The following is a 25,446-nucleotide window of genomic DNA, read 5'->3' as shown; positions in this document are numbered from 1 at the left end:
TAAACAGAATTTATTACAATAAACTCTGTCATTTTGTGATCTACTGATGAGCAGTCCTTACAACTCACGATGAAAAGAAGTCAAATTTTTTAAATAATAAAACATGATTTATCATTATTTGAAATAAAACACTCTGAGATCTGAGAACAGTGGGGTCTCAATGATCAGTTGAGATGGCCACATTTCTTTAGAGGAAGGGAAACACAGTCTTCTGTATTCATATATAATGATTCATATATAATTCGTATATAATTCCCGTATTTGTACAGGGTGGGTGGGAAGGGAGAAGGTAAGAAGGAAGCAGAAGAGGTATAATAGAGTAAGAGTCAGGACTTCCCTCGTGATCCAGTGGCTAAAATTCCAAGCTCCCAATGCTGGGATCTCAGGTTCGATCCTTGGTCAGGGAACTAAGATCCCACATGCCACCACTAGGACCCGGTATAGTCAAATAAGTAAATAAAAATAAATACTTTTTATAAAAAAACAAGATTCAAGTAATGAAGATAAGATTAGGACACTGTGATAGGTTTTGCTATAGGGAACTATTTACTATTGGATTTCATTTAGAAAATCGTAGATTAAGAGAGTTACCTCCTATTTTCCCTAAATATTCTTCCACTGCTCCATTCTGCTAAACATAAGGAGGTGCCTTAGGAAGCACGGCTGGCTGCCATCTAACTAGCGATTGTTTCCTTTCCTCTTCACGTGTTCAGCTACAGGAGTTGTACCAAGAGCACTACTAACGCAAAGCGATGACAATGGCAGTCCTACCTGCATGGTGACAGTTACCTGCTGTCTTTCCCGTTTTGCAACGCTGTGTATCGATCTGTGGTTCTTTCACAGACATACGTATTCCTTCTTGCCATGCTACCTCCAGGATACACATTGTTCTTTAAGGAGGGGAAAAAAAAAGACACACATTAAAAAATTCTAGCTGCAGCTGTGGAAAGTCAAAGAAATGAATTCAAACGGCAAGTAACTCCAGAAAAATCCATGGTGGAATTTTAACTTATCAGAATCTTATATTAATAAGCTCTACCTCCCACCTCTCTCTTGAAGGAGTAAAAGGCAGAGCATGGCAAGTGCCTCACCGTTTTTTAGCTGACTGTCCTGCAGAAGCAGTTGTTTGGAAGCAACAAAAGAGCTGGGCTTTATTCATGCCTCTGTATGCTGGTGATGGGGGCGGTGCACAGGTAGCTTGAGGGGACCATGCACCAGCGACAGCCCCGCACTAAGTGTCACTTAGCTCCACACTAAGTTATCATCCCAAACAGGAACCCTGGGGCCCTGACAGTGGAAGGCCACTCGGAAGCCTGTGGGTGTCCATTCTGCACCTGCTTGGGAAACCCTCATAGCCACTGGCCATGTGAAGAGACCAAAACGTGTGCTGTGCCACCCAGGGGAATATTTCCTCTTTCCAACTACATAGATATACAGTGTTTTCTTTTAACTAATAAATCCCTAATTTTTGAACATGTAATTATTCCTTACTTTGCTTTTAGAGACTACTGAGGAGGTTTAACTGAAGATTAAAATTTAAGAGGAAATTAACTGGAAATTAAAAATTTAGAGGAAAAATCCTGGAAATAATAGAAAGGAGGAAAAAAATCCTGGGAAACTATAAAACTATAAAGAGATTACTAGAAGTCTGTAAAATTATCCCATGGGAACCAAATGTAGCAACTTAAGAATCCATCTTTGATCATTTCACTGTCTTGGCTGAATTGTCACACGAGTAACCTAATTTTAAACAAAAATCTAATGTTGAATAAACTCATTGTTGGATATGCTACCATACCTCCCCTTTAGAGACCTCTTAAACGTTTCTGGCTGTCTTCAGTTAACACCGCTTTCCTTTTCAAAGTGTGACAGGTGAAGCACTTCTTCAAAACTCAGCCTTCTGAGTCTGTGCTGCCACAGGCTGCTTCCCTGGGCTTGTCCCTTTCATGCCATTGACGCTAATACTAAGTGGCCACGAGAAAAATTTCTCAATCAGAATCTTTTGGCTTATGTTAAAAAAAAATAAGTGTGGCATAGTAAATCTGAATTTAAGCCAATGCCTTCTTTAAATGAAAAAAATTGTGCTTTGGACACCCACTATGCACGTGACCACTAGTGATTCTGAGGAAGCAAGTGTGCTGGTATATAACAGGACATAAATGTGGGGAAACAACAGTGAACAATGCAAGGCAGCATTTAACTAAGAGCTACATAATGTGGTCCGGTGATCAGAAAGGCTGATAAGGTAATTTTAGAGTATTCAGTTACAGGAGGCTCCAGGCGGAAGGCAGGACTCGAAATGATCTACAGAAATGCGATTTTCATAATGTGAGGAGGAACTTTAAGCAAGAGCACCACATAGAGACGGGTGGAAATCGCTGAGTATATTTATGGAAAATGAGACCAAGCTGAGTTGAAATGACAGGTACACAGCAGAACAGCATGCAATAAAAGGTGAAATTATTTCTTTCTGTTATATGAGGTGATGACACTCTGGCAACCATCTTCTAGTTGATATGTAAGTAAGAGGAAGTGATTTATCTGAAAAACTGCTTATAAAAATATATTAAACCCTACTGTAGTTACATCATTTCCAAACAGATCAGCTGGAATGTAAGTGGCTATATCCATTAATTCTTAAAGTGGTTATATATAGCTATTTCATAGACCAAAGGTAATGATCACACCACATATTTTTAAAACATATGGTTTCCATTACATGTATAAAACAATAGGTACTGGGGAGTTTAACCCATTTACAATTACGATTATGTTAGGCTTTCTGGTACCTTATTTCATGTTTCTATTTAAATTGCTTTTTTCTTTTTTCTCTCCTTCCCTACTTTCCATAAGCTAAATCACTTTTTTTTTTCTTCTATTGGCTTAAAAGTTATACATTTTTTGTTCTTATATTTTTTGTCCTTACGTTTCTGAACTCATTTTTGCTTACTGCTACAGGTGTCTCTTGTTATTCAATGGGGATTAGCTCCAGGACCCTTGCAGATTCCATGATCTGTGGAAGCTCAAGTCTTTCATATAAAATGACTGAGTATAGTCAGCCCTCTGTGTATCCACAGGTCCCCTGTCCACAGATTCAACCAGTCACAGATGGAAATCAAGGGCTGACTGTACTGATTTCCTAAACCTCCCTCCCATCTTCCCTTTTAAGGCATATGCTTTTTCCTTTAATTTCTATCCCTATCTTCACTTCCTGGTATTGTCCAAAATTTTGATTCTGAATTTTCATTATTGTTTTCTTCTTTTTTGTGTATGTTATCACGATACATACTGTAATAAGTTAGCCAATTGCTTTCAACTTCCATATATTTTACAGAGTATTGTAGATACCTTTCTCTTCCTATAAGAATACTTGCTCAGACAGCAATGTTTTCAAGTGGGTCATTGTATCACAAGAGTTGAAATACTTTAGTCATGAGAATATTCTTCTTTACATATGGGGTTGCAAAGAGTCAGACATGACTGAGCAACTGAACTGAAATGACTGACATTTATATGACAGTTTGGTTGGGTATAAAATTCTGGGTTCAATGTGCTTTTGATACTTTAGAAAAAAAAATATTTTTTATCCATTTATCTCCTGCATCCATGTTGAGAAATCTGATGTCAGTGTGCATCTTGTTCCTTTTTAGGTCACCTCCTGTCTCATTCTGAAACCTTTAAAGTTTTTCCTCTTTGTTTTTGGTATCCATATATCCCACTTTAATGAGCCCAGGAATAAGTTTTCCTTCTGTCTTCTGTATGCCTTTTGAGTCCTTTTAATATGAAGTTTTCCATCACTTTTTTTAGTTATTATTTCTTCAAATATTTCTTCCCCTTCATTTTGCCCCTTTTCCTTTCTAAACTCACACCTCCTAAATGATACTAATTCTACTTCTATCCTTTGTACATCTTGGCTTTCCTTTATATTTTCTCTTCATTCTTTGCTGCTAAGGTAAGATCTTAAGGTAGATGTCTCAATCTATCTTCCAGCTCTCATTATCTAATTTCTATAGTTTTCTGTTTTAAGCAGATAATGTGAATTAACTCTGTAAATTAATTATTGCTATAGTCTGCCTTCACTGAACAGCTTATTTGTAAACGTAAAATTAAATGCACCAATGAAATATACTATCAAGTAAATATTACAAACATGAAAACTGAGGCAGGAAAGTTTAATGTACTTTCCTTGTGATAAGGTAAATGTTATTTAAAGAATTCATATTTTTTCATTCTTAAACTACATTTATTAGAAGCTTGGCCCCCTTTGCATGTTCTTTAAATGTATGATTCACTTTAAATTTTGAAACTTGAAAAAAAATTTTAACCTTTAAATAAAAAATTTCAACAATAAATAACTACAGCATATTGCAATATGCCAGAATAATTACTCACACTTGGAATAGTTGAAGACTTTTTTCTTTCTGGCCCTACAAGAGGGCTTGCAGTCATTTCACTTTTTGATCCAACTGTTGTGCTGCCAAGTTTACGAGCCACATCTTTGTCCCAATCCTCTTTCTGTTCACTTTCCACGCTGTTAGCCTGAGGCCTTTTGGTGTATGATACAGCAGGAGGAATGGATGGACCAGCTGTAATTTTTAAAAAAGCAAAATTAACTGAAAAACAACTGACATATTTTCTTCTCACAAACAGAAACTTTTGTATTAAAAATAATCTTTGTTTGCATACTTTACACTTTGAGCTAAGATTAAACTTGATTACAAAAATTAGGTCAGCCCCTGAAAACAGGATTATATTAATCATTCAGTAATATAAATCTGTGATAACTGGGGATGACACAAGGACATAAACAAGTGAACTGTATAATGCTTAACAAAAAATGCAAGTTTGGGCAGACTTGGTTTGTCTTTGCACTTATTTGACTCTCCCCCACCATGATCACTAAAGCGTCGTTGCTTCTGGTTTGCCGAGATGCTCCGCTGGACCTTCAGGTGAGCAGGGGACTGCAGGGTGCTGTTGTTTAAGTCACTGCTGGGCCGGGACCTCTGACACAAGTTTCCACTGGATAACGATTCACCCCCTTCAAACTATATGAAGAAGAAAGACGACCAGCATTTTAAAACAAAACAAGTTCACAGAAACAAAATACACTCTTGATTTTCCAATTTATTCCAAGTCATACAAGGAGCAATCAGAAATAAGAAAATAAAGTTTGGATACAGAACTGAAACTTGGCAAACAGGAAGGGAGAGGACCAGCTAGAACATCCTCCCACAAGAACATGTCATCTTCTGTTATCTTGATCAAATGGCTTTGGGTCCTTCTGGGTCCAAATAACAGCTACCAATTCTTGAATGGTTATTATATACTAGCTGCCATGCTGGAGGACTTCCCTGGTGGACTTCCCTGTAGGCTGTAGGGTCTGCCTACAATACGGGAGACTGGGCTCGATCCCTGGGTCGGGAAGATCCCCTGGAGAAGGAAATGGCAACCCACTCCAGTACTCTTGCCTGGAGGAGCCTGGTAGGCTACAGTCCATGCTGTCGCAAAGAGTCGGACACAACTGAGTGACTTCACTCAGCTGCCATGCTAAAGTTTCTGTATGTGTTACTTTCTTTAATCATTACAGCAAGCCTATGATCTATTAACCTGCACTTTTTAGATGTAAAAATTGAGGTTAAGAGATTCAAGAGACATCTTTGGGATTCAAACTCAGGTATAGTTGGGATTCAAACTTAGGGTGAAATCTAAAATTTTTACTTCATACACACATATATTTTTTGTTTTGTTTAGCTTTCTCCACCACATTCACAGAACAAAAAATGTGGTTTATTGGCTGTGACTCAGAAATTTCTTAGAACTAAGCATGGTAAACTGGGGATTGATACACTATCCTTCTCTCTATAACACCAAAGTATTTTGTTGCCAGTAACTTCTGACTGAATCACTGGCTTTCTAATGGGAAATCTAATATGCAAAGCTGCTAATGATAAAGAGCAGAGTAATACTAATAATGAAAATTTTAAAAGACGACAGCTAACACAAAGGACATAGTAATGTGCCAGAAAGTGTTCTGAGGACTTGAGAAGTATTAATTCATCTAAACGCTTTCAGTGATGCTAAGACACAGGTACCATTCAGTTCAGTCGCTCAGTCGTGTCTGACTCTTTGTGACCCCATGAACTGCAGCATGCCAGGCCTCCCTGTCCATCACCAACTCCCGGAGTCCACCCAAACCCATGTCCTTTGAAACGGTGATGCCATCCAACCATCTCATCCTCTGTCGTCCCCTTCTCCTCCTGCCTTCAATCTTTCCCAGCATCAGGGTCTTTTCAAATGAGTCAGCTCTTTGCATTAGGTGGCCAAAGTACTGGAGTTTCAACTTCAGCATCAGTCCTACCAATGAACACCCAGGACTGATCTCCTTTAGGATGCCATTACATCCTCATTTTATAGACCAGGAAACTGAAGCACAGAGAAATTAAGTAAATTGCCTAAGTCACACAGCTTGATAGTGGCTGTGCTAGGGTAGGGGATGGGTAGGAGTTCAAACCCAATGACCCTGGTTCCAAAGCTAAGGCTCTTGCTACTTATAGTAGGTTTACTAATTTATATCAATGCAATTCAAACTTCATTTTAATTCATGCATGGGCTAGGTTGTATGCTTATAAAACTTACATTAATAGGAAAATTAAAGATCTCAGGAGTAACATCTAAAATCTAAGTAAAAACAGGTTGAAGTCTTTAGAAATAATTATTTATATTTCCCACTTCTTAAAATTCTCTTGGCTTGGCTTCTCTGACACCACTGCCCCAGCTCTTAGCATTTCTACTGAAGATCCCTTTCCTCTGCTGTAACAGTACCTACCTGAGAGGATTAGATGAATTTAAAAAGTAAAGTCCTTAAAACAGTTCCTGGCACATTACTAAGTGGTCCTCTGATGACAACTCACAAATCTATTAATGCTATTCAACTCATTCCCTTCAGATCCAGATCTTTATATCCAAATGACTACTGAACAGCTCCAACCAACAGGAAGTTCAAATTCAACCACCCCGAACTGAACAAGCCTCCCATCTTCCCCCTGAGATTCACTCTTTTCCTATCTTGACAAATACGTCTAACAAAACCAGTCACCTACACTACAAGTCTGAGGGTCCCTTCTCTCTCATTTCCAACAGGTTATCAAACACTGTAAATTCTGCCTTGGCTTGCTGTGGGTGTCTGTCCTCTTACATCCCAGAGTTTCCTGTGCAACCTCTCCTCAGAGCATATCCCACACCGTACCACACTATGGACTGATTCCCTCCCCTCCACACTGAGAGCAACCAGAGATCACAGACCTTCTAATCTTTCTATTCCAGTATGTGGCATAATTTCTGGAATGGAGCAGGTACAATAAATATCAGCTGAATGTACTGATTCACTAATAGTTACTATCTACTTATAAATAATTTAATCCTATTCTACAAAATGCCTCCCACCAACTGTCAAAGCTCTGGGCTATTCTTGACTCTCAATTTATACCTTTATATTTGCTGACCCAAAGGATCATTTGCTTTTATGGTTCAATAACCACTGGCATAGTGACTTCTTTACTCTCTCTCTCCCTAAGATAGATCTCGACTGGTCCTGAGACTTCCCGATTGATGTATAAAAACACTTGATCCACTACAAGGCAAAACATATCACAAGATGACTTTTTCCTGGGTTCCCACCTATATTTCATTTTAAATGCTGTATGTCCCTTTGTTTCAGTTATTGTGTATTCTGTGCACCTGGAATAACCATGTTGCCTTTGGAAGGGCTCTTGCATTTGGGGGACGCTGTTCTCAAGGACCTGACTGAACGGGGCCTCTCAGAGCTAAGCAAGATACTATGCCTACTCTTTCGAAACAATCTCTTCGTGTTTAGAAATAAGATTAGTTCATAACTTAGCACTGTGAATTTTGAATTCTAATAGATAAGATTGTTAGTGTTTTTATATTTTTTTCATACCACCTAGAATATATTTGCTGATATTATATCTATGCTTAAGCTGTAACTTAGCTTAAAAAATAATTCACATTAATGTGAAAAGGTGAAAAACTTACTTCAGGTGGTTTTCTACCTAAAAGAATATAAGTAGCCATGACTTCATCATATTTCTGATTTATTAAGGCATCATTTATCTCATCTCGTACAAAACCCATGGTGATCATGATATCTAGAAATAAAAAACAAAATGCAAAATTTCGAAAAACAAGTTTTAGTAAACAAACCAACAAAAATGGGCAAGTTTGTCCACATTAGATATGAAAACTAAGTTCTAACATTTTAAAGTGTAACTATAATATAAAAACTTCTGGACTACTAATATACAGACTCTGTGTAGTTAGATACTGCACATCCCCAATTTTTCAGGCAGAAACACTCTCATGAGCCAATATACTCCCAAGCCTACTCCATTTCTCTCTGCCTAGCACATTACTGAGCTGAGTTCCTTTGTCCAGATAGACATACTATCTGTCTGTGACATACACAGAATATCTTCTCTCTCTTGCAACACATACTCAGCCACTCATGGAGCAGTTTCTCTCATTGCTTGACAAATTTGTTTTCTGAACTGTAGGCAGGTTAATTCTTTGGAAGGCTTGAATTCCACAGTTCTGATCAGATTTCTAACTCCCTCAAATGCTCCTCCTTTGCCATTTTGCCCTCAAGCAAGACAGGAGCATGGCTGAGGTGACTCAGTTATGAGTTTCTGATGGCTTTGAGAAGGAAGAGGGAGGAGGTTCGAAGCGGACACTGACTGGGTGTGGAGGATGGACCCTGCTGAGTTAGTGGAAACCAAGAGGGGACCAAAGTGCTCCTCCTGCTAACTCAGTGCCTCTGTATTTTTGGTTAAAATACGTGCTATATTTTGCTGACATTTATCAGTCTGAACAGTGCTGATTCTTAAATCAGTCATTCCTCTTGTTAGGAACTGTTGAAAGAAAAGAATGAGGCTTATTTACATTGTTTCCGTTTTTATATCACTGTTGCCAACAAATGTTTTAGATTATAATGTATGAGAACAAACTAAGGAACTTGAATTTTTCAATGTTTAGCGTATATCTGCAGAAAGAAAAGATGACAACGTAAGCATTTTTCAAATAAAAACTCCTTCCCATTTACATTTGAAACGCAATTTTGGTAGACTAAAGGACTCTGACTTTTAGCCTAGGGAGGACAGCACCTCTCACAATACTTAAATGCTTACCTATTCTTTTTGTGTCATTGAAATCTGGTTCAGGCTCAGCATATGGCTTTAGTTCTTCTTCTTCATGACCAACATTCATCCACCGATCTTTCATTATTTGCTAGGAAATAAACTCTACATTATGTTTGGCCAATCAGGACATTCAACCACTTATATTAGCTCATATTTTAGTAAATGTGAAATTTGCTAGTTTGATCAACAAGAATCATGTGACATTTTCAAACTAAAGTTACTGTTTCTAGTTTAATTAGCAGGCCAACAGAAGGTATAGGCCTGAGACATACTTGTATTAATATATCTTATGACAACTATACCCATCATCCTGCACACTCACCAAATGAACTGACTCAAAATACACTGCCTGCTGCCTATGTTCCTCTAAAAGGAGTATTTTCACATTTGAAAATTTTAACATAAAAACCTACGGATTTTAACTTCTGCTTCGTATTTTTATAGTTAAGAATAATGAAGAGATTTTTCTCCTGGTCTTCTACCAAATATCTACTGTGCTGATTTTAAAATCATCTGCTATATTTTAAAATCCTCACTAAAACATTAGGAAAGAAGAGATCATAGGAGATGGAAATCAGGGTTAGTCAATGATGATAGCTTAGAGAATATGGGAAGAAAGGACAGTTAAGATTTAAACCTAGAACTAGGAATTATTAAGAATCAGTGTGAAAACAGGCACTGGTGTGCATTACCAGAGTCAAATTTAAGCCAACACTCAAACAACAGTCAACCCTGGGCTGTTAAAAAGCAACCTGGGAGAGGCAGTCTATGGAACGAGGAAACTATTGGCAAACTATATATCACATAAGGGGTTAATACTCAGAATATATAAACAACTTCTACAACTCGATAACAACAAAAAATTGCACAAAATAAAAAATGGGCAAAGGACCTGTATAGGTATATCTCCAAAGAATATTTTTAAGTAGCCAATAAGCATGTGATAAGAGGCTCAACATTACTGATCATCAGGGGAATCAAAATCACAGTGAGATATCACCTCATATCTGTTAGGATGACAACTGTCAAAAAAAAAAAAGAAAATAACAAGTGTTGGTGAGAATATGAAGAAACTGAAACTGTTGTGCACTGTTGGTGTGACTGTAAAATGGTATTGTTACTATGGTAAATAGTATGGAGGCTCCTTAATATACTAAAAACAGAACAACTATCTGATCCAGCAATCCCACTTCTAGGTATATATCCAAAGTAACTGAAAACAGGATCTTGAAGAGCTATTTCATACCCATGTTCATTGCAACATTATTCACAATAGCCAAGATGTAGAAAGAGTCTAAATGTCTGATGGATGGATAAAGAAAATGAGATATGCACATACAGTGAAGTGTTACCCTTAGAAAAAAAGGGAATTCTGCCATATGCTATAGTGTGGATGACCTCTGAGGACACTGTTAAGAAAAATTAGCCAATCACAGGAAAACAAACACTGGATGATTCTACTTATATAAAGGATCCTTTAAGTAGATCCTTTATATAAGTAGAATCATGCTTTATTTAAAGGATTTTAATCCTTTATTTAAAGGATCTACTTATATAAAGGATGGTTTTAAATAAAACTCATAGAAACAGGAAGTAGAATGCTGTCTGCCTGCGTTAGGAGGAAGGAGCAATAGGGAGCTATTGTTCAATGGCCAATACACTGCACTAGACCAGGTGAACAAACTAATCCATTTCAGATTTCATTTCAGATACCTCAACACAAGAAACAAGAGGACAAACAAGACTCCGAAACTGAAGAAAGTTTACTTTAGCCATCACTGCCAGTGAACGGAGACGACTACTTGCTGAGAAACTCTAGCAAAATAATGGACACAGAATTATGAAGAATTAAACAAATAAACAAATTAAAAAAAAAAAAAACAACCCTACACAGAGGTCCACACATTAAAAGACTATGGACTTTAGATTGGCCAGATGAAAATAATATTTCTTAAATCGTTTTAGCCTTTGTAAAGTATACCCCATATGCATCCGAATTTGTACTCAGAAATTTTCATTTCAAAAATGGTTTTTATTATTGTTTTTTTGCTTTACTACCACTTGTACCAGGCAGACACAAGCAAGATTTTTAAAATTATCTTAGCTGAAAAAAATGTTAAAAGTAGAAAAATACTTCTTGAGGACTAAAAATGACAGAGAAAAAGCAGTAAGGAAGCGCTTTGCTTTAGACTCAAACTGTTATTATTTTAAACATTTTGGTTAAGGGCTGGAAAAATTAAAGAAAATATACAAAGATGAGACAGCAGAAGAGTTTTTCATCTTCTTTCTAAAAAAAAAAATTCAGACATACCAATATTCTAATAAATAGGGGGAAAAAAGTACACAGCATGAAACACAAATTCTTTTAAAATCATGTGTGATCCTGTCTCTCCCATTATGATCCCAATTAGGAAGAGCTGAAAGCATTCATATACACAGCCTAAGAAAGCTATATAACTATTTAGATCTAGAAACAATCAAAGGTCAAGCAAGGATAATATGAAATCAATTTCATTAATCTTGTTCTCATGGAGGATTAAGGCACATAACTTATAAGGCCCTAAGAAATACATAGTCACATCTAAGAAGCAACAGGAAGGTGTGTAAGTTAAATAAGAAGTTTAATAAGACAATAAGCAGATTATTTGAATCAAGATTCTTTAAATCAAATTTTAATATTAGCAAATTATATAGTCAGGAAAGACTAGCGTTTACTCAGTAATTCACGATACTCAAATAACACTGAAAAATAATACATCAAGTTCCATTTAAAAAAAAAAATGGGAATTGGGAAATATTTCATATCAAAATGTACAAAGTTGATATAAGTCTATAAAGCTGATTAACCAGACTCCCTCAGTCAAGCAGTTAAAGGGATACAGAGAGCTTAGACATGAAGAAGCACCCTTAACCTATTCATTAAAAACACTGAGTATCATCTCTAATGAAAGAAACACAAATTAAGGTGATTATGACTGTATTACTACCATAAAGACACCAATTACTAGAAATTATTCTATCCAATACAGAAACAAGCTGTGGGGAACAGATACCCTCAAGTGCTTTAGGTCACATACAATCTTTTGGCAATGCTACACAGGACCTAGCAAACTGCTTATTACCTTCTGACTCAGAAACTATGGGCATAGAGTATTTATCTAAGCATATATCCCGAAGGAAAAAAGTTTATCACATTAATTTTAGCAAAAACAATGAAAACAGTTCAAATATGCAACAAACAAGAAAACAGTTTAACTTTGATACATAAAGGGAAGGAGATCATTCTCATGATAAAGCAAAGAGTACAAACTATAAATGTTTAAGTTAAAAAAAAAAAAGAAGGCAATATGACATGAAAACATTACTGTATAAAAATTTGTTTACATACTGCAGACTGGTGTTTTGAAAATGGCTGTTTTTAAAAGTTCATAGATTTATTTTAATTGCAAAGTTGACAATAAAGTTCATCTGAAAATAAAAGTGAAGACTAATACAATTTTTAACATCATTGTTATTTCTAAGGGAGTTTCTTAAGATTTGGGAAAAGAAATCTTTTATTTAAATTGGTATCAGGTTTCTCTGGAAAGTCAGTTCTGGGGATTGTGAAGCAGAACAGCCTTTGTATAGTGATATCTGCAATATTATGGTAGCATTTCCAATGTAGACTCATGGTTCCATAGCTGGAAAATGCAGTTTTGATAAGCTGAAACAGGAGGTTTCAGACTATACTCAAATACATCAAGTTGAACTTCTGATGAGCAAATGTTTTCATAATAATAATTTGGATTTTTAATTCTACTCAGAGAATTCTAATACTGTAATCCTTCACATTTTAATGTTAAGGATAAAAGAGTTAAATATTTGGCCATTACTGTAAATGAATCATCGTTAAGACATCAAGTACATCTTATCAACTGTACACAGAGATTTTAACATCTATTCCCCTTAAATAATTTTTGTTGGTCTTTTTGCTCTGCTGATTAGCTGAGCTGATGCCTCAACTCTGGAGATTTTTTTTTATTATGACATGCATATAAATTTGACTCCAGTGATAAAAATGGGTCACAAAGCAGGATTAAGAGAAGTTTTTTGTCCCTATAAAATTTTAGAACTGATGAGTGTCCACAATTTTAACTATTTCACTTAATTTTCTATTATAATGGTTGAAAGTAAGTTTAGAAGAGCAGTAATATGAAAGTGGGCTTTTTTACTGCATAGATTTATCTATTAAAACATTATTAACATGTTGCTTGACCCCCAAAGGAAAAAAAAAAAAAACAGAAAAAAATTATAGGAAGGAACTAATCACATTTAAACAAATAATTCAGTAAAAAACATCTGATGACTGATTCACTGATATAAAGCATTTAACTTCCCAGTGGAAGCCACCATCCCTTAACTTCCATCCAAACATACTGTATCTTTCAGTGAAAAGTACTGTGGTAATAAAGTTACAAAGCCCAAACTAACCTGAGAGCTCTGTACACACGGATGGCTCACTATAAGGCTGTCTCCTAACCAGCATGGAGTCCGTGTCAGAAAGCCCCATTGCTACACTAAAAAAGTACAGTTTAAATGAGGTTAATTCTCTGAATTTTCTACCCTATCTATTAAGGCAAATAAATGAAGACAAAAAAGTACCAGAGAACAATACATGCTGAATCTCTGAAATTACTTTAGTACAGGTGAAAATATTCTTGAAAACAGATGGGCAAAATACTTAATAAGTTGTTCAGATTACAGCACCAGAAGGAGAAAATATTAGATCTTTTTGGTTACATGAGCCTCTGACATCAGTGGGTGCAACATACTTAATACTTTTATAATAGCACCTACTATTATAAATATCTCACATATATGGAATGTATTAGGCAACAAAACAGTGTGGTAAGAAATGAAATACCTGTTTCCAACATGCTCTAGTTATTAAATATATCAAATTTTTCGTACTGATGTTGAGAGGGTTATACTGAATATTTTACTATCAGATACAGTCATGGAGTATTCACTGGATTCAAATTTCACTATCTTCTTTCATCCTTGAAATATCTGTACTTCCTAAATACAAGGTTAGGTTTTCCTTCTTCTTCAACTAAGTCAATCTTATCCCTATTTTGATGTTGTTCGAATACTTCATTGCAGGATGAAGAAGAAATGAGAATCTCTAGAGAAACCCACTGCACAACTTTTGAGTAGTGAAAGCATCATGTGACTTTCTCTAGCTTGAACAAAAGACAAATGAGATGATCCGGCAATTTTACTAAAAACACACGGGTCACTTCCTCGAATATTTTAATTGTCAAACTTTAAATATAGGGTGGAAAAAATTACTTACTTCTAAGCTGCCTCTCTTAATTGGATTCAGCACTAATAATTTCTTCAAAAGGTTTTCACAGTCTGTGGACATATAGAAGGGAATACGGTACTTCCCTCGTAAGACCCGCTCCCGCAGTTCCTTAGAAAGAAAAAGAAAGCATTTACTGCTGGCTGATGAAATCAAGGTGATTGGGGATAGAACATTAATATCGAATTTAGCCAATACCTTTAAATTCTGGCCGTCAAAAGGCAAGGAGCCACTGACTAACGTGTAGAGAATGACGCCGAGGCTCCACACGTCCACTTCAGGCCCATCATACTTCTTCCCTTGGAAAAGCTCAGGAGCGGCATAAGGTGGGCTTCCACAAAATGTGTCCAACTTGTTCCCGACTGTAAATTCATTACTAAAACCAAAGTCAGCAATTTTAATATTCATATCAGCATCAAGGAGAAGGTTTTCAGCCTAAGAAGAAAATAATAAAAAGGACAATGTAAAGAGCCTACATAAAATAAAATGTTCATTATAATTGTTCAGATCTTAAACATGTATTCTTGTCTCTCTTTTTAAGATTATGTGAATTTTTTATTATTTAAAAACTTTTCCAAGCTTCAATGAGGTATGATTGACAAATAAAAATTGAATATATTTAGGCTTTACAGCATTACTTTTTAAAAGGGTATACAAAGCAATAATTTAATAAACCTAAACATTGTGAAATGATTACCATAATCTAGTTAATTAACACATCTATTTTCTCACAGTTACTTTTTAAAAATTTGTTATTAATTCTTATTGGAGTTTAGTTGCTTTACAGTTCTGTGTTAGCTTCTGCTGTACAGCAAAGTGAATCATTTATACGCATACATATATCTGCTCTTTTCTGGATTTCTGTCCCATTTAGGTCAGCACAGCGCACTGAGTAGGGTTCTCTGTGCTATATAGTAGGTTCTCTTTAGTTATCTATTTTACACATAATAGTGTATATATGTCAGTCTCAATCGCCTAATTTCTTGTCTTACTTTTTTAATATAACATCAAACTGAGAAGCCCAGTAGAGTACTTCAATATCTAACTGTTCAGAATTACATCTATATAGGACTGAATTTTAACACTATCATTTCATGGCAATCAGATGGTGTATAAACATGGAACAGTGACAGACTTTATTTTCCTGGACTGCAAACACTGCAGATGGTGACTGCAGCCATGAAAGTAAAACGCACCTGGAAGAAAAGCTATGACAAACCTAGAGAGTGTATTAAAAAGCAGAGACGTCACTTTGCCAATAAAGGTCCATATAATCAAAGCTATGGTTTTTCCAGTAATCTTGGACGTGAGATTTGGACCACAGAGAAGGCTGAGTGCTGAAGAACTGATGCTTTCAAACTGTGGTGCTGGAGAAGACTCTTGAGAGTCCCTTGGACTGTAAGGAGATCCAACCAGTCAATCCTAAAGGAAATCAACCCTGAATATTCACTGGAAGGACTGATGCTAAAGCTGAAATTCCAATACTTTGGCCACCTGACCCAAAGAACTGACTCACTGGAAAAGACCCTGATGCTTGAAAGACTGAAGACAGGAGGAGAAGGGGACGACAGAGGATGAGATGATTGAATAGCATCGCTGACTCTGATGGTCATGAGTTTGAGTAAGCTCCAGGAGTTGGTGATGGACAAGAAGCCTGGCATGCTGCAGTCCATGGGGTCGCAAAGAGTAAGACAGGACTCAACGACTGAACAACAACGACAAAGACTGAATTTTAGCACTCTATAGGAAGGTTTTATTTATATGCATATATGTAACTGTTTGGGCTTCACAGGTATTGCTAGTTGTAAAGAATCCACTTGCCAATGCAGGAGATGTAAGAGACGCAGGTTCAATCCCTGGGTCGGGAAGATCCCCTGGAGGAGGGCATCTGGTCCCATCACTTCATGGCAAATAGATGGGGAAACAGTGGCTGACTTTATTTTTCTGGGCTCCAAAATCACTGCAGACGGTGACTGCAGCCATGAAATTAAAAGACGCTTACTCCTTGGAAGGAACGTTATGACCAACCTAGCTAACATATTCAAAAGCAGAGACATTACTTTGCCAACAAAGGTCCATCTAGTCAAGGCTATGGTTTTTCCAGTGGTCATGTGTGGATGTGAGAGTTGAACTATAAAGAAAGCTGAGCACCAAAGAATTGATGCTTTTGAACTGTGGTGTTGGAGAAGACTCTTGAGAGTCCCTTGGACTGCAAGGAGATCCAACCAGTCCATCCTAAAGGAGATCAGTCCTGGGTGTTCATTGGTAGGACTGATGCTGAAGCTGAAACTCCAATACTTGGCCACCTGATGCAAAGAGCTGACTCACTGGAAAAGACCCTGATGCTGGGAAAGATTGAGGGCAGGAGGAGAAGGGGACGACAGAGCATGAGATGGTAGGATGGCATCACCGATTCAAAGGACATGGATTTGGGTGAACTCTGGGAGTTGGTAATGGACAGGGAGGCCTGGCGTGCTGCAATTCATGGGGTCGCAAAGAGTCGGACACGACTGAGCGAGTGAACTGAACTGAACATGATAATTTGATATACATACACATAGTGAAATGATTACTAAAGTTAATTAACATATTTTCTCACAGTTACCTTTTTTTTGGGTATTAATGATGGGAACACCTGAAATCTACTCTCTAAGCAAACTTTTAGTACTTAATACAGTATTACTAGCTTTTGGGGGGTGGGGCCATACTGCACGGCATGTGAGATCTTAGTTCCCTGACTAGGCATCCAACCTGTGCCCCTCACATTGGAACCTTGGAGTTTTAACCACTGGACCACCAAGGAAGTTACCAATTATTAACTTTTTGGATTATATATCAAAAGCTCAGGCAACCAAAGCAAACATAAACAAGTGAGACTATATCAAACTAAAAAGCTTCTGCACAGCAAAGGAAACCATCAACAAAATGAAAAGAAAACATACAGAATGGGAAAAAATATTTGCAAACCACATATCTGAAAGGGGTTAATATTTAAAATATGTAAGAAACTCATGTGACTCAATAACCAAAAAACCAAACCACCAGATTAAAAAATTGGCAAAACATCTACATAGACAGTTTACCAAAGAAGACATACAAACAATCAACAGGTATATGAAAAGTTGCTCAACGTCACTAACCATCAGAGAAATGCAAATCAAAATGCAAATCAAAACAATGAGGTATTATCTCACAACTTGATAGCTATATGAAAAAAATAAAAGATAAGTGTCATCAATAATGTGAGGAACTAGAACACTGTGTTCTGCTGGGAGGGCTGTAAATCGGTAAAGCCATTCTACAAAACAGTACAGAGGTTCTTCAAAAGCTGAAACTAGAACTACCCCATGATCCAGCCATTTGCCTTCTCAGTCTACCTAAAGAAAATGAAATCAGTTCCTCCAAGAGGTATCTGCCCTCCCATGTTCATTGCCACCATCATTTCTTGACTAACACACATAACTTAGTCTTAAGTATGCTGCTGCTGCTGCTGCTGCTGCTAAGTCGCTTCAGTCGTGTCCGACTCTGTGCGACCCCATAGACGGCCTCCTACCAGGCTCCTCTGTCTCTGGGATTCTCCAGGCAAGAACACTGGAGTGGGTTGCCATTTCCCTCTCCAATGCATGAAAGTGAAAAGTCAAAGTGAAGTCGCTCAGTCGTGTCCGACTCTTAGCGACCTCATGGACCGCAGCCTACCAGGCTCCTCTGTCCATGGGATTTTCCAGGCAAGAGTACTGGAGTGGGATGCCATTCACATGCATTTGATATTCATAGTAGTAATAGTGTTAGTCGCTTAGTTGTGTCCAACTCTTTTGAGACTGCGTGCACTGTAGTCTGCCAAAGTCCTCTGTCCATGGGATTCTGGACAAGAATACTGGAGCAGGTAGTCACTGCCTTCTCCAGGGGATCTTCCCAAATCAGGGATCACACTCAGGTCCTCCTGCATTGCAGGTGTATTCTTTACCAACTGAGCCAACAGGGATTCATAAAAACATTAAAAATTTCCTAATATTCTCTGAATTTCAATGTAATGATGAGCACTGGCTCTAACATCAGACAAACCTGGATTTGTACCCTGACCTTGCTTCTGATGGAATGGGGCCTCTGGCATTTTTAATTAGGGACAAAGTTACACATTTATGTATTAAGAGAAGCTAATTAACAGAATCAAATCCTCTTACCCTTTAATGCTAGATAACCTCTCATTCACATTTTCTTCATTTGCTCAGTGAAAATACTTTAAGAAAATATCCCTATGATTTATGTCAGAATGTTTTGCCTTGGTTCTCTTCTAGGAGTTTTATGGTGTCATGCCTTGTATTTAGATCTTTAAACCATTTGGAGTTTGTTTTTGTATACGGTGTGAGACAGTGGTCTAATTTCACTGACTTAAATGTAGCTGTCAAGCTTTCCCAACACCACTTGATGAAGAGACTGCCTTTTCTCCACTGTATACTCTTGCCTCCTCTGTCTTTGCCATAGATTAATTGTAGGTGTGTGGGTTTGTTTCTGGGCTCTTGATTCTGTTCCACTGATCTATGTGTCTGCTTTTATGCCAATACTAAGCTGTTTTGATTACTGTAACTGTGTGGTATCATCTGAAGTCTGGGAGGGCTGCCCCTCCAGCTTTGTTCTTTATTCTCAAGATTGCTTTGGCAATTCTAGGTCTTCTGTGGTCCTATATAAATTTGAGGATTATTTGTTCTAGTTCTGTGAAAACTGTCATGGAAGTTTTCATAGGAATTACGTTACATTTGTAGATTGCTTTGAGGAATGTGGCATTTTACCAATATTAATTCTTCCAATCCAAGAGTATGTGGTTATCTTTCCATTTCTTTGGATCATCTTCAATTTTCTTTATCAATATTTTACAGTTTGCAGTGTTATAGATGCATATAGGTCTTTTACCTCCTTAGTTAGGTTTATTCCCCCAGGCAAAAGATATAAAAGCAAAAATAAATAAAATAAATGGGATCTAATCAAACTTCAAAGCTTTTGCACAGCAAAGGAAACCATGAACAAAACAAAAAGAGAATCAAGGAATGGGATAAACTATTTGCAATTTTTTTAACTTTTTATTAACAAGGGGTTACTATTCAAAATATATCAACAGCTCATACAACTCAATAATACAAAAAACCAACAGGCCAATCAAAAAATGGGCAGACAACCTAAATAGTCACTTCTCCAAAGAAGACACACACAATGGCCAACAGGCACATGAAAAGATGCTCAACACTGCTAAATATTAGGAAAATGTATACAAATGTGTATCAAAAGCACAATGAGGTTATCACTTCACTGTGGGCAGAATGGCTATCATCAAAAAGACTACAATTAATAAATGCTTTAAAGGGTGTGAAGAAAAGAGAACCCTCCTACACTGTTGGTGGGAATGTAAACTGGCACATCAGCTGCGGAGAAGAGTAAGGAGGTTCCTTAAAAAACTAAAAATAGAGCTACCACATTACCCAGCAATCCCACTCTTGGGATTGAAAAGATACATGCAAACCAATGTTCATAACAGCACTACTTACAACAGCCAAGATACAGAAACAACCCATGTGTCCATCAACAGATAACTGGCTTAAGAAGATGCAGGTGTGTGTGTGTGTGTGTGTGTGTGTGTGTGTGTGTTGTGTGTGTGTGTGTGTGTGTGTGTGTGTGTGTACTTACACAATGGAATATTACTTCACCATAAAAAGGACTGAAATAATGCCATGGCAGCAATATGGATGGACTAGAGAATACCATACTAAGTGAAGTAAGTCAGACAAAGAAACACAAATATTATATAATATCATTTATATGTGGAATCTAAAAATAATACAAATGAATCTATATACAAAATAGAAACAGACTCATAGATACAGAAAACAAACTTATGGTTACCAAAGGGAAAAGGAAGAGAGGAGGGATAAATTAGGAGTATGGGATTACCAGATACAAAATACCATACATAAAATAGATAAGCAAAAAGGATTTACTGTATAGCACAGGGAACTACATTCAATACCTATAATGGAAAAGAACATGAAAAAAAATATGTATAATATATAACTGAATCATAGTACACTTGAAACTAACATAATACTGTAAGCCAACTATACTTCAATTTTTAAAAAAGAAAGAAAATATACTGCCTTTTATAAAAAGCTGCTGTAAAAATTAAATAAAAACTACTTTTCTTCTATAATGTTTGGCACAATCATGCAATCCAAAAAATTGCTCTATCAAATATCTGTTAATAATAAGAAATTTTTGTTATTAAACCAGTTGCTTACCTTAAGATCACGGTGAACAATACACTTTTGATGACAATACTGTACAGCAGATACAATCTGAAATAAATATTTGGATAAAAGATTCAAAATTATAGTAAAAGCATCCATTTTTCCCAATTATTATTCCAATTAAAAAGTTAATACTTGATTTCAAAGTTACATTTAGTAATTTCACTATTCCTTTAGTTCAGAAAACCATATGTACTAAAGTGATGAAATTTTCACTTTTAAATTCAGACAATGTGGAAAAGTAGTGTTCTTTTGCTAAAATATACTAAATATTTATCAGAGTGCATGAAGATTTTTCCTATAGGTTGTCATATTTCTCTGTTTACACAATCAAATGTATACTTCATAGATTTGGGTCAAATGGTTTACTCCACTGTTGGAATAAGAATTTTGGCACACATGAATCAGCATTTCAAGATAGTTGGCTCAAGTTCAAAATGGAAAACTCTATTTTAGGAATTCCATTAAATGTACTCAAGGCATGTTTCTCAGGGAGGTCAACTGACTTCAGAATTTATCAACAGGGCATTTAGCAATACTGTATTTTTGTCTGTTCATATATTACAAAGCAAAGGGAAAATTTTTGAGCCTTAAAAGGAAACCTAATTTTCAAAAGAAAAGGGATAAAAACGAAATATAATTTTAAACCTGTCACTAATTCAGCTGGGCAAAGTATTCTACCCTTGTAACCAGATTCTGTATGCAGTCTTAATTTCTATTACCTAGGGCTCTTTGGGGATAAGTGCTAAACAGGAAAGAATCCAATGGCTTAAGGGCCAAAGATACAAGTGAGAAATAGGTTATAAGCAAATCTATAATAGTTATATACTTTATTACATAAAATACAGAAATGGAAACTATCTGATAGCAATCAGGTAAGAGCTACTTTGTACATATATGTATGGCCATTTTAGCACAGCAGAACATTCAGGTCTGTGGAGTCAGTTAAATGTAAACACAGTCTGAATGTTGAGTATTGGTTAGGCATTTACAAATGGGGACAGAAATGAGATTTTTAAAAGTCTAAAGGTGATGTGAAGTATGACCACGCTAATAGGATACTGGTTAGGAAAAAAAAAAAAAAACTTCGAAGTAGTACAAGTGAAGCTGATATTTCAGTATTATAAAATTATTCTAATGTATATTAAAATGGTTCAAAGACAGAGAAGACATGAATTCAAAACAAAATCAAAATACAATGAGTAAGATGTAATTCTATTAAAGTCAGTTTGATCCAACAGTTTATTGAGTACCTGCTATGTGCAAGAAAATGTGCTAGTTGCAAGGGGAACACAAAAATGAACAATACATGTGCACCCTGTCCTTAAGGAGTTTACAGTCTGATTAGGAGGAAAAAATATGTATATGAGTAACTATATATATAACAAGGCAGAATCATAGAAGCAGATGTACAAAGAAGAGAAGGAATCATAAAAATAAAGAATAATTTCCAGTTGGTAGGTGATACTAACATTTGACCTAAGCCAACATGAAAGACAGAAATATTTTAAAATGTGGAGGCTTGGGGATGGGGATGTAGGGGGTAAGGGGGTGAAATGCCTACTGTGGAGGCAACACAGTGTATCTGGAAAGTAGGTTGGAAAATGGTAATACCGGGAGTTAAACCTGGATAGACAAGTTGGTAAAAGTCTCTAAATTCCAAACTAAGCAGTTGCTACAGAACCATGATATGTTTTTGAGCAGAACAACTGTGAATGATTATAATCAATTTGAAGTGTGAGTCCCCCCAAAACAGCAGGACCCTACAAGTAATATGTAGGTTCATTTTCTTAAGCAATATACTTCAGACTGTAATATCTAATTTTCACCAAAATATGTTCATTAGTTAGGAGATATACATTTACATGTAAATATTAATTCAACTTACTGAATACATTATATAGGCCATAGGACGTTCATACTATAAAGCTATTTTTGTATCATAGATGACAGAACTTTGCTGATAACATTATGTTTTTCAAGTCACCTTCTCTTGATACAGTAAAGAAGGCATGCTACAGGTAATGATTTGGTTACCAAACATGAACTTCACCTTAGACAGGATAGTTTCTATGAAAGCAGTTCTATAGGCACTTCTGGAATAAAAATCTCCTGCGTCTTAAAGACTTAAGAAGGGAAAGATAATTTATAATACCACCACACTGATCTAGTAGGATACAATTTCTACAATGAAAGAAGCTCTGGCTTCTGACTCACTCACTGTAAGAATCCCCATCCACAAATCCAAGTTTTACTGCATTAATCTATGGCCAGACCCTCCCATCTCAAACCTTCTGTACCTCCACAAATGCAATGTATGAACTTCTTTATGATCCTTTAGTTACAGATCTCAAAAACATGATTGACAATCAGTCCCGCACTGACCCTAAGACAAGACATGTCAGTATTTTGCCATGAGGTGCAATTGTGGGGTTTGCTTTGCAATTATTTATAAGTGAGTCAGGAATTCCCAAGCTTCAAGTCATAGCCTTGATATTGAGAGGGCTGAATCAACATTATGATTTTCTTGCAGGCCTTCAAATCTTAAGGGAATGCAGAGGTACTGTAGGAGCAATAGCTGCTAAATTGGTCCTAAATTGTCGTAGTGTCTTTGCTATACTTCATGGTAGAGTCAAGGACATACATGGATAGGTGTGTATATACCCTTAATAATATAGTATATTCCCCTTCACTGTTAAACTCTTAAAAGTAATTGCATGACATACAGACCAAATAAAAATAAAATAAATATACATTAACTAGAGTTTTAATTAAACCTATAAAGAAAAATAAACTTAGCAAAAATAAATATAAAAACAAAAACAACTTTTTGACAAATAACTACAAAATTGTGTATGTGTTTTCATTGTTTTTAAAAATGTGAGTTGGTTATCTATTTAATTTGGGGGGAACACATATAGATAGTAAAATACATTTAATATTTATAATAGAGAATTATTCTTTAAACTTCCATTGTTTTACATTTTAAATAGAATTCATTTCATATTCAACCTCTGATCTCATTTTAAAGTAATCCAGATTTCACTTAAAAAAAAAAGAGCCACTTAATAATTACTTGGATCTTTATGAAAATATCTATATCCCAGCCTCCTATCCTGCTCACACCTGTCAGTAAAGATGAGTAAGCTCTTTAAAACAGCAGGCATTTTCACATTCTCTAATTCCATATAGTACCCAGCACAATTTTCAACCACAGTATGTTTTTAATAGTAAATAAATAAAACCAACCAACTAAAAAGAAGAGTGAGCAGTGACAGTCCTTCAAATACCGATTTAGATTTCAATGGAAATATCTAATGTCAATTGGAATTTTCTTCCTAGTTGGCTACTAAAGCTCGAGTTGATGGAGAGAACGACGACATTTGAAGTGATGATTGTAGTTCCTTACTTAAGTAAACCTGGACTTGCAACCCAGCGTAGCAAAGAATTTAACAGTATGTGGCTGATCGCTGTCCAGCTTCTCAAGGTTGCGTCCTCATTACCAGCTGTCTTTAGATTCAGCTATTTTAAGTCAAATGCTTATAAGATCCATTTCAAATATAATGAATGGCTGTGTATATCTTTGGTCTAAAGTATTTTATATATTGTGTTCCAAAAAATAATGATTCTGTGAGATATTAATAATAGATGTTTCCCAAAATAAGCTCACTCCATGATTAATTCGGAGAGTGCTCTGTCAATAAAACAGTCAAAAAGGTATTTTCCTCCCATCTTCTTCAGGACTGCTATACTTGTTTATATGTTAACATATATGTAAAAATCTCACAGTGGAACATTTCATATTAGTATGACCCACTCTTACTGATTATAGGATCACTTTAATTGCAGAATCATGCTTACGGAAGAGATACTGAACTATTTTTAAGTGAGTATTTTAAATTCACTAAGGCAAAGTTTGGATATAGTAAGCTATCTGTTGACACTTCAGTAAATTTTATGAACAATTTACAATTTATTAATCTGGCATTGCTACAGTGATTTTTAAAGTATGTTAATTTTAATTACTTCATTCCTAAAAATTAGAAACAAAAGCTTAGATGAACTTAAATTGCTTTTTCTTATTTTATCATTTATGTAACAAATCATAATCAAGTCGACCTGGAAATACCAATATCTTACCATATTCTTCACACTGGCAAGGTTCCTTCCCTACTCGACTAAATAAAATTGATCATAGTCTTTAAACCTACAAAAATAGGAGTTCCAAAAGCAAGATATCTTTAATTACTTAAAAAAATACAAAAACCTTCTTAAACAGTACACAGTTATGTTGTACACATAAAGGTAATAATACTTAATAATAATTCCTGGATAAATGTTTAAGTATTTATTTTCTATCTCACTCTAGGTCTCTACTTCCAAGACTATCAAAGAGTTATTAATAAGAGTCTCAACTATAAACATTTTACTATTTATACGATCTAAAAATAACCAAATATAACTATTTTACAAGTTTATTTTTCAGTTTTCCATCTTAAAAAATAAAGTATGAATTTTTCTTTTTAAAGTACCATGTACTCTGAATTCTGGTTTGTGATACTGTCCATTGTACATCACTAAAAATATCAGCAAAACA

General features: G+C 35.9%; 1 protein-coding gene across 6 annotated transcripts in view; it reads right to left on the bottom strand.

The window, feature by feature from the left end:
• Positions 1-25,446, bottom strand: part of MARK1 (microtubule affinity regulating kinase 1) — a 142,625-nt gene that overhangs the window by 15,562 nt on the left and 101,617 nt on the right. For 4 of the 6 annotated variants that reach the window (XM_061382235.1, XM_061382237.1, XM_061382238.1 and 1 more), the window contains exons 7-14: positions 20,841-20,897; positions 14,755-14,991; positions 14,548-14,667; positions 9,201-9,300; positions 8,053-8,165; positions 4,892-5,045; positions 4,393-4,586; positions 790-890 (exon numbers count right to left, since the gene is read on the bottom strand). In XM_061382235.1, coding sequence (XP_061238219.1) covers positions 790-890; positions 4,393-4,586; positions 4,892-5,045; positions 8,053-8,165; positions 9,201-9,300; positions 14,548-14,667; positions 14,755-14,991; positions 20,841-20,897 — 1,076 coding nt within the window. Of the gene's footprint in view, positions 1-789; positions 891-4,392; positions 4,587-4,891; positions 5,046-8,052; positions 8,166-9,200; positions 9,301-13,682; positions 13,769-14,547; positions 14,668-14,754; positions 14,992-20,840; positions 20,898-24,989; positions 25,057-25,446 lie in introns of those variants that run through there. The other 2 variants (XR_009729882.1, XR_009729883.1) reach the window with 2 other exon arrangements.

The sequence above is a fragment of the Bos javanicus genome, chromosome 16, assembly GCF_032452875.1.
Source record: "Bos javanicus breed banteng chromosome 16, ARS-OSU_banteng_1.0, whole genome shotgun sequence".
NCBI classification, from domain to species: Eukaryota; Metazoa; Chordata; class Mammalia; order Artiodactyla; family Bovidae; genus Bos; species Bos javanicus.
Note: the sequence above shows the minus strand (reverse complement) of the source record. Positions and strands in the feature narration are given on the sequence as shown.